This window comes from Liolophura sinensis, chromosome 6 (assembly GCF_032854445.1).
Source record: "Liolophura sinensis isolate JHLJ2023 chromosome 6, CUHK_Ljap_v2, whole genome shotgun sequence".
Taxonomy (NCBI): domain Eukaryota; kingdom Metazoa; phylum Mollusca; class Polyplacophora; order Chitonida; family Chitonidae; genus Liolophura; species Liolophura sinensis.
In genome coordinates, this window is record NC_088300.1 from 13,126,691 (window position 1) to 13,137,255 (window position 10,565).

The following is a 10,565-nucleotide window of genomic DNA, read 5'->3' on the forward strand; positions in this document are numbered from 1 at the left end:
TTAATAGTTGGAAACCATTACATAGTCAGTGGCTCTTTAAGACACTAGTTTCCATATTAAAACGTGATTACCTTACATTTATACGTGTGTTAGGTGCCCTCCGACAACAGAGCATGAATGCTGAAATTATATGAGAGCAAGGTGTTCCGTGTTCACTCAAGTGTGACATTCAATCTCCTCGTTGAGTTAAACTCGAGTGTTTACACCGTTTTGTGAGACCTCTAGAAAAGCCAACAAGACAAGATACAAAAGGTTCTTTATAGTGTTCTGTTCTCTTAGTAAAAGGTCACATAAGCCCCACGCCAGATAATACATTTTATTCACCCTATATACGCTTTTATGCAGATTTGCAGATATACATTTTGACGACAGGTCCAAACTCCTGGTACCTCAGTCAAGATTTCTACGCCACAAATAGGCTTATGCCTAACACATGGTTGAAAACTCCAGATCAACCTGACCTGCTCATTAAAGGCTATCAGGAACACACAGAAGACAAACTTTGTCAAATACTGATAGTCCATGGTTGCCGTAATGCTATTGTATATGATGGCCTATTATCCGACACTGTACGGCCCAGAGTACATTCATACAGAACAATTCACCAGCAAGAAAATCTGTGCTACACGTATGGTCCAGTGCTTCGGCAACATTTTTGACGTTCAGAGCAGGGCGTTATTTGCTGCGTGGGGGATTACCTTATTGCAGGCCTACACATATGCATCTCGCACCACTAACCCCACTGGCGTGTCATTATTATAGAGTTCAAATACCATGAATCAAAGAAAAAAATGAGGACGTATAGTAGCGATGAATCTTGGTTAATCTGCTAATAGTGGGGCGTCTACAGCTGTAATTCCACAGCACGGGCCATGACCAGCGACCTGCCGGATGGACGTAATTGATTATTGATCGCTTCATGTCAAACCCTTACATTCTAGGGCACAGGGAACAGCAAAGGGGATGTGGGGAGATAAAAGCCACCCAACACCTAACAGACACAGACCCATAAATTTAAACTAGAGGGAAATCCGCTGTATCTCTGCCGACAGACAAATCTACTCCAGTGACCAGTGCTAATTGAGTTTGGAAATTGGCCGGGCAATACATTTCTGATATCAACACATCATTGGGTGCTCTGCCGAGCATTATACTGAAATCCCTACAGCTAACCAATCATCAACAGCTGCCCAAGCCCAAATAGTTATCCAAATCCCCACAGCTACACGGTACTGGGGATTGCTTGTCCTTATAGCATACTTACATGACTGTTTGGTAGGCTATAGGCATACTCGAAATGGAAATGTGACTAAGGAAACCTTTATAGTTTTTACTTAGGACGTACCTAAAATATAAATTCCTTACTTATGGGTGGTGTTTATACAGTATTTCAACCAGTGTGTCCAATAGAAAAACACTTTTAGAAGCACATGAAATGGCCTTAAAATGGAAAACAAATAAAACTTTATACAACAGGTGTATACAATAGATGAATCATTCAGAATCAAGCAAGAAGTGTCCCTTTAAAAGTGAACTTGAGGTGAAATACAGTCATTCACATATAAAAAGCACTTATTTGTTGCTACATGAATGAGGCAAGTCCCAATCCAAAGAATTGGTACTGTCATGACAAAATGTGTACACTAGAATTTTCATGACCAATAGTATCATCTGGAAAATATCGCTGCATGTCGATCTGGGATGATTATGTGTGTCCAGTCTGCCCAGTATTTGTGTGCTTATATATTATACACACAGCTAAACAGGGGGGAAACCTCAGACAAAAATATCTGGGACAATGTAGCTGAAAAAGTAATGAAATTTTGAATACGAGCATGCAGTTATTGTGTTGGTAACCTTAGGTATACTGCAGAGAGCAAATAACTGTTGTCAAGACAAGATAATGTACACATGCACCGTGCCTGGGATTAAATCACATAATTCACTCATTGAAATATGTAATATCTGTCCTTAAAACCCTTTCCTTTAATAGTTACATATATATGACGCATGTTCATACATTTTCCCATCATGCTGTCTGGTTTTAGTGCATTAGTGATTCTTCACACAATGCAACTGTTCTTGATGATTTCTTTCCACTGGTTAACAATGCTTCTTTTACAGAAATAGTTTATATATTTTTTGATTGGTGTTTAACATCCTACTGAAGACTTTTTTAAAATTCATACAGTGGTTGTCTATACTGTGGAGGATGAAGGATACCAGTGTGCTTTTGGCAGTTGATTAACAAACTTTCCCACCTGTCACACACACATTATCAATACAAATGCGAGCTAATAGCATACACCATATTGGTGGTAGGTAAATGACCTTCCACAAACTTCATGTAAGGCCATCTGAATAGCCCCACAAACCGTAGATACTGTATGTATCTGAAGGATTCTGCCAATGACTAGGATTGAACCTACACCTTGTGAGCCCTGGTCATTTTGACAACAATTAATCCAGACATCTGTTTTGATACAGGAAAACATACTTCTTCTCAAGAAAACACAAGTCACTGGGGGTTCTGTTAAGAACCTTAATGAAATGCATATTGCGAATGGCGATATGTGTATACCATGCCAAAGTAAGCATAAGTGAATAGCTGACACCCTGTATCTCTTTTGGTGTACATGTAAGCATAAAAGAACACAGAAAATCCAGAGAGTTCCAGAAAACAACAAAACAAAACAGCAAATGTGTAAAAAATAAGTGATTCTTTGTCAAAATGTATTTCTCCATCATTCTGCCAACCTTTTTCTGCTTGAGTGATACAAGTGGATGAGACCATGATCATAAGAATAAACTCCATTTCCTGGTAAACAGTGATTATGTTCACCGTAATGATAAGGTGATTTACCAGTTTTGTATACAAAACAAGATATTTTTAAGTCATGTAGCTTGTAAGGGAGGATGTTAAATATTCATATGAAAAGTCAATAAGTTTGTAAAAATATATAGCATCAAAACATGAAGTGAATATTTTTTCTATTTACATAATCTCAAATGAAAATATACATTGCATGAATTACTTATGATAAAAATATTTCACATCTGATCATAGCGTTCTTTAATTTTTTCAAACAGGTTAGTTAGCAATAATTTACAATCTTCTTCAGCAGTAAAATTAAACGCATTGCTCCATGGACTTGCAGGAATTTGAAGAGGTGGACGCCCCTCTGTTCGATTACTTCCAAAACAATAAAGTTCCATCTGTGTTTCCACCTGAAACAGGAAATAAACTTCGTCCCTGAAATTATCTCCTTGCTCGCCCACGTTTTTCCAAAAAGTCTCGTTAAAATGGTCATACAGCATATAATCAATGCGACTCCACTTGTAATATATTTCCAGATTCCTGGGTTTTGGAAAGGACCTTTTGTAGCGGTACTCCTGTCTGTTCACCGAATGATACAGTATGTCCTTTATGGTCCAGCACATGAGGCGCCTGAGCATCACCAATGACTCCATGAAGTACTCCAGGATCATAACTAGGGAGAATTCACTATCCAGCTGCTCAATGTAGCTCTGCACAGCCAAAGTGTCTGAGGAAATGTCTGGGTGCCCAGGAGGGAACCCCAAGGGCATGCCAAGACAGCGAGACAGCAAGTTTTGCGTCATGGAAAAGTTATTGGGAATACAATACCGAATAGGAGATGCTTCCTGTGACTTGTAAAATGCGTCATATTTCTCAATATTATGCAGGTATTCCGTCAAAGTATCTGGTCCAGGGATTTTGGCCACATTTGCAATATTAAAATAATTGAACACTGACTTAAAGTGATTATAAGGCTCACGAATAATAGTAACATATTTGGTGTCTGCAGGCATTATCTGTCTCATCACAGTTTTGGTATAAATGGAATGTTCCACAAGGATGTTGAATCCACTCGTTTTGGAAGGCCTGTAGTCTTTATGCGTCATGGGATAGGGCCACCCCAGATACAGCAATTTGCCGTTCGGCACAACAAATGATAAATTGCGTATATATCCGTACCTACGCAAAATTGTTCCCATTGTCTCAGTAGCACACTTCATGCATTTTATAAACACAAAGTTGGTCTTTTCCTCACATGTTTTCACAAAGTGCTTATTGGCTAGATGTGGTAATTTTAAATGGAAATATGGATCATAAAAGTTACTCTGAGCAGCAGCAGTGTTATCTTCCTTTGGAAACACATCATGTGACTGTCGCAAGGCCACCTGAATGTCCTGCCCAGTGCCACCTAAATCCCTGCCAGACAGGTGGTAGTAAGACACCGCAGAAATGTAGAGTGACACCAGTACTAGTGCAGACACCAGCTGCAGCCGCATCCTGAACAGACAGTGTCTCAACCTCATGGTAAACTGCTGAAGGCCTATAGAAAAAGCTTCTTAAATACAATGGCTGGCAAACTACTGATGAATATTTTCTGTCATCCCATCTGAAGGCTTTATGCTGGCTTCCCTGATGGAAACGATCAGCAAAGTATGGCAGAAGTCAGTCAGTAATCAATATAGTGACCAGTGACACTATATATGATCCATTCTGGCTTTTCATTTTCAAGCTCCACGGGAGGATGGCGGGAGAAGTCCGCACAGCGGAAGTGCCCTGTTGTGATGTGTATGAGCTCAGTAACAGCAGGTAAAATCATGTCCGATCAAATCACATAGATGTTCACAAGCTTGTACAACTTCAGCAGAAAGAAAGCCAACCAAATTCACAGTTGCCATGGCTACTGGATCTCTGCATCCGCAGAAACTCAGCTGGAGCCTGGGTAATCTAAAAGCACCATCAGCTGAATGTCCCTAAATATTTATCAGGATGTTTGGTGGCACAGGAGAGGCTTGTATCACCATCAGCCTGGTGGTTTGCCCAGGGGTAAACAGAAGTGGCTAATTTCCTGACACTGATGATCTCATTCACAACCAGAAAGCTGAGGTTCCTTGTGGTGAGGGGGATAACTGTGTTGCTGATAGTCTGTCCAGCACCAGTGGAGCTGTGTGTCCCCTGCAAATCTCAATCCACACATACATTCTGAAGAGTTGCAAATCCAGTAATGCCACTCCTAATCAAGCTTGGCTGTCTCTGACTTACAAAGTCCTGCACTGTTCATTCTTGCCCTCACAAAAAACTGTTACTAAAAATGTAGCTTAACCTAAGTAGCCTGTGGCTATATGGACAATAGAGCTTTAGTCCAAGTCACATGGTCAGCCTGTTTCTCATCTCCTTTTTTTTCAAACACTGACTTGGATTTACATCTTTTACATGTACAAAACAATTACATATGTAGGCTCCTTGCCTAAGCCAGTCTCTATAGTTTCTGGTGATCATACATCTGCCCTGGAATTTGATATTAGGCCTACATGCACCACAGCTGAGCACTTCAACATGAAGATTTAATGAAAACAGCAGTGCGCAGTCATATGTATCTCACTACTTAAAATCATGAAGATCAGCATGTGTAGCAGCCTATATTCATTCATCCACACCATATAAGCCTACTGATTTGCATCACATGTTCGGATATATGCATTTGTCTATTCAGAGATATTAATGGTCTATACTTCACATTCACTCCATTAATAGACACAGGCTTTATGAGTGCATGAATTAAACATTAAAACCAGATGTCCCTGTAACCACATGCTGTCACCTTTACAATTTCTATAGCTGTATCTACCCCCGTGTGCTACATACTGTTGTAAACAAAGTCAGCTGCAGTACAGACAAATCTGACATAAGCTTCTTAGGCATACCTCCTACTGTTAGTTTGAGTAATATGAACAGGCTAATGACATAGGACACCAGGTATTTATGTGCCCAGTCACAGACAGCCACCCACAATCCTGGCCTCAACTCATTTACAATGTACACATGTATTCCACGACAGCACTCAAGCTTAACAGAGCATCTGTGCTAAAGGCCAGCTTGCAGCATCCTTAAACATGATGTATTTTGTGTCGTCCTGTCGACCTTAATTTGTGGGATGGGTGTACAGGTTGATCTTTGTCACTCACTGTCACACTGACACTAATCCTCAGCACAAAATGTAAAGAGACCAATCAGTCTAGTACTATGACAGAATTATGCAAATGGGTTCACGTAGCACGCTTACAGGTTCAGTCACATTTTAGTTGTTGTTGGGCACTGCAAAAGTCTCTGTATAAATAGTGACATAACTTGTCATTGGACTCCCACCATCTCATGTATCACCGCTCTGCTGATGCTGACTTCATGAGCCATATACACTGGCACTAGGTTGCAAATGTCTACAGTGAAACGCATATACCCTCCACATTTTACCACATGTAGGCTTTCAAATGTCCACATATCACCACATGCAGGCCTTCAAATGTCCACATTTTACCACATGAAGGCCTTCAAATGTCCAACTTGTCCCACATGTAGGTCTTCAAATGTCCACATTGTACCACATTTACATGTAAACCTTTCGAATGTCCATACATACAGAGCATGGTCATTTAAAACGTCCAGGATTTGTCCTCAGCAACACCTATACAACACCACATGCAGTGGTATGCACTTATTCCTTACTTAATACTGTCATTCCCGGATAAGCATGTACCCAACACACACAGCTGTCACATAGCATACATGCCTTATCCTAGCCTTCCTTCAAGCACTTCTAGCCTGATTTCCTCCCCTACCACAACAGTGATCTGCCTACACACAGACCCTGACTTCTAGGCCTGGGATCACATTCACTACGTGTGTATAGCTACCACATGTACCATGTCTGAACATGGTCTTGTACTCTGGGGGCTGTCAGCCACCCCAATACCAACTGTCAGCCTTGTGGCAGGGTTGACCTAAATAAGAGTCCTTCCTGCTGGGCTCCTTCAGCCTGTGGACTGGCCCAGCTACTCTACCCCTGCCACCTGCCTCACCCTGGGGAATTCACCCTCCCTCCAGCCTGAGTGTGATCAGTCATGGCTTACATCCAGATGATAAGGAAACAAAGGGGCTATCAAAGCCACTGACTGTCAAATAAGACTGATGTATCAGAGCACCTCCACTAATATCCACATGTCCAAACATGCTGCCCGCATAACAATGCTTTCAGTTTACACAGACCACACTTCACTGGGGCGCCTTATTAACCCATAACGCAGACACAATAAAGCACACAGCTCAAATCTTATTCACCAATGTCCTCATAAAAGGAAATCAATACATGTTTAGGCAGATACAGAACTGTTAGGCTGGTAATACAGCTGTTGTGGACAGCCAGTAAATATCAATACTACCTCTCTCTGAATTATTCATATAAAAGCACTCAATGCAAGAAAAAAAAAACTACCAAAAATCTGAAGAAATATCCAAATAAACAAGCAATGTGAACCAAAACAGTAAAATAAACAACAACAAAATCGATCGATAAAGCAAGGAAGTATAAAAATAAATGTTCCTCTTTTTTGTAAAACAAAAAAATTCACCACAAAAAGACTTATTTTTTTCAGTTTTTCTTCACAAGTATGCCTACAATTAAAGTGCGAGTCATTACATCCCATACAGCCAGTCCTGACTTCACCTCCACAATTACCAGAAGAAAATACTGGAAACCCTTCAGCTGTTGCAGAAAAACATGTACATGTATGTGGGATTCTAGGCTCAATCTGGACACAGAAGATATATATGCTGTAATGTTCATAGCAACCCGCACGGTGTGAACAGCTCATTTAATCATTAAAGAAGAAATATTCATTTGACTGTTGTATAAAGCCATAACCAAGAATTTCCCACTTTGTATACCATGGTGGTCAGTTTAATGGATTGAGGAAACCAAGAACACAGCACCCATGATAAACCACTGACCTTTGGCAATGTTACTATATATCACACTTTCCTGCCCATGACCTACTCATACAGTAAATGATCCAAAACTGATCCCAAAAATCCACTTTTTCAGTAGGAATATCACCGTACTTTCCAAATACTTCAAAACACCTATAATAAATATAGAACTCTCATAATCATGCAGAATGAGCAAGTCATAGTCTCAGAGAAAGTTTGAGCAAATGACTAACTAACGGTCTCTGAACGCTTATAGATGTTTTCATGTATTATTGTTACCAAGGCCCCAAAAACAGCTATTGAGAGAGCCAGAATCCCCAAATTCCATGTCCAAGGCCAGGACTGAACACCCACATCATTCGTCCCAGGAAGAAAAAAATAAATACAATTGAAACCAATTTGAGAAGATCTATTCAATAAACCATTTGCTCAATCTAATTTATTAGTTTGTGCATGTACTTTGAATGTATTGTGGGTAGAATTACAAAGTGTGAATTACAGAGACTATATTTTCTCACCACGGTCAGTCACTGCACTCATAACTGTTGAATTTATCTGGCCTGCTTAAAATGCAAATCACATCTGTTTCTCTTAGGCACACATATATTAAAAAGTAAAGTGTATCCAAACTTCAACAGAAACTGAATGTATACAGTATGAATTTCATACTAATCCTTATTTTTCAGGTCAAACTTAGATAAATTGACGTCATTCCAGCATAACTGCCTTACACAACGTCCTATCAACCTGATTCATTGTCACATAAGGAATATTACTACGTCACATCAGAAAAATTTTACGGAAACTGCCGAAGATTTTGTCTTTCAGGACTCTTCACCTGTAGAGTTAAATAGCGTTATTCAGCATAATTTTTTTTGGACAGTGGTGCTAGCTATAATCATTATCAGTTTAATATTTCATCCTGGCATCTCTTAGGAGTGAAGTACCACTTTAAATATTTTAACCATATATTTTTAATTGCATAAAATGAACGGGTTTTAAGAAAGCTATGAAACTCAAGTTTGTGCACAACATATATGTAGATTCAGATGAAATATTACATAATGTGCTGCTTCACTGAAATACCATTGTCAGAAAGACCAGTGGAGTGATGTAAAAATAAATGACCACTGACTAATGTTCTCCTACTTTGGCCTTCTCAGACAATAACTAGGCACTGGTTATTTTCATTATAAAATAAGTATAGCAATATACAGGCAATTTCAGCTTAATTAATGCTGAAAGATTTACTGTAATTGTGGACAGTTATGATCATTAGTTAATTACAATTCAGTTGTACACCTGACAGAAACACATTCCTCATTAAACATAGCTTGTATACAATAATGTACACAGCAATGCAGCTAGAGTGTAAAATGAGTGGCAAAAGTCACATATGTCAAGTAAATAGCAAACATATACTTTCTAAAAATGATACTGTGCAAGCAAAGACTGAACAAAAACAAAAACAACAAAAAAAAAAAAGCAAGAGAAAAAAAAATTTACTTTTGTCAACACAAACTGTGAAATACATGTTCATGTAACAACAGTTAACAAGAATGAATAACTCATACTGTATCTGACATACTTGTCTGTCAGTGCATTTAATATTCTGATTTATATACTTTTAGGCATACAATCATATATTAAGACAAACTACGAATATGTTTCTCTGGTTTACAAATCAAATAAGTCGCAATTAAAATGGGAAGATATGACAATTTCTCAGTGTTGACATCCACTTGTATTTTTCCTACAGTATTGTATATACAAATGATGATGGGTGTGATATTTCAGGTAATATTACACAGACTTCCCACAGTGTGTGTCTGCAATACTTCTGTGACACGTCAACCAATGAATAATCAAAGCAACCCATGCATGAGAGATTATAAACAAAAGGCAGATATATATATATATATATATATATATATAAAGAAGATGAGTGAAGCTAATAAGTGCTGTATACCTACCTCTGACTGCACTACAGGATAAGCTTGAGGTGATTGACAAGTGTATATATGTCAGCAGTTGTACCTGAACGTTCTGTACAGGGTACATGTACATAATGCGATGTATCCACCTGGAAAGAGTAAAATCACACGTATTGATCAGCAGATTCAATGCTTAATTTTGCCAGACTGCATCTTCAGTTGCACATGAAGCCAGGTATAGGATGCGTGCAATGGTGAGATTCTAGGTGTCTTCTGTTTATACTGATGATTACAAGTGTTTTGATGACAGTTCCGTTCTACTTGAATATCAGTAAAGCTGAATGTCATATTTGTTATTTATAAATGAATCTCTATGTATGTCATCAACATCTGGATACAGGTATAAATGATATGTATGTAATTACATATTCTCAATAAGCATTAAGTTCAGTTTGCACTGGTAATGACAATGCATGTTGAAAGACTGTTATAACCTTTTTTCACAAACAGACATAGGCCTACATGTAAATGTATACCAGTTAAGTAAGTCTGAAGCATTTGTTCACTATTATAAGCCTAGTGTGATTTAAAAATCAAAACAAATACCTGTATGGTCAACATTCTGAAGACACAAAGTTAAAAGAACTCTTGTTTTAATTAAGTATTAAATTAGATCAGTTAAATTAAAGTGTTGATTGTGGCCTTACTCGACGATCTGATACTTAATGAGCCACATGCGGCCCTTCAGCAATCAGATCACAGGTGTGAACTAGCTATCAGATGGTCAAATATTTAACTTAACTACACAGGACTAATTGAGCCTGAACTTCAAA

At 38.7% G+C, this 10,565-nt stretch overlaps 1 protein-coding gene across 1 annotated transcript; it reads right to left on the reverse strand.

Annotated features, from left to right (window-relative positions):
* Positions 1 to 2,701: 2,701 nt before the first annotated feature.
* Positions 2,702 to 6,767, reverse strand: LOC135468153 (galactosylceramide sulfotransferase-like). The gene has a single exon (XM_064746239.1). It carries the CDS (start codon positions 4,339 to 4,341, stop codon positions 3,052 to 3,054), a length of 1,290 nt encoding a protein of 429 aa, XP_064602309.1. The 5' UTR covers positions 4,342 to 6,767; the 3' UTR covers positions 2,702 to 3,051.
* Positions 6,768 to 10,565: the final 3,798 nt, after the last annotated feature.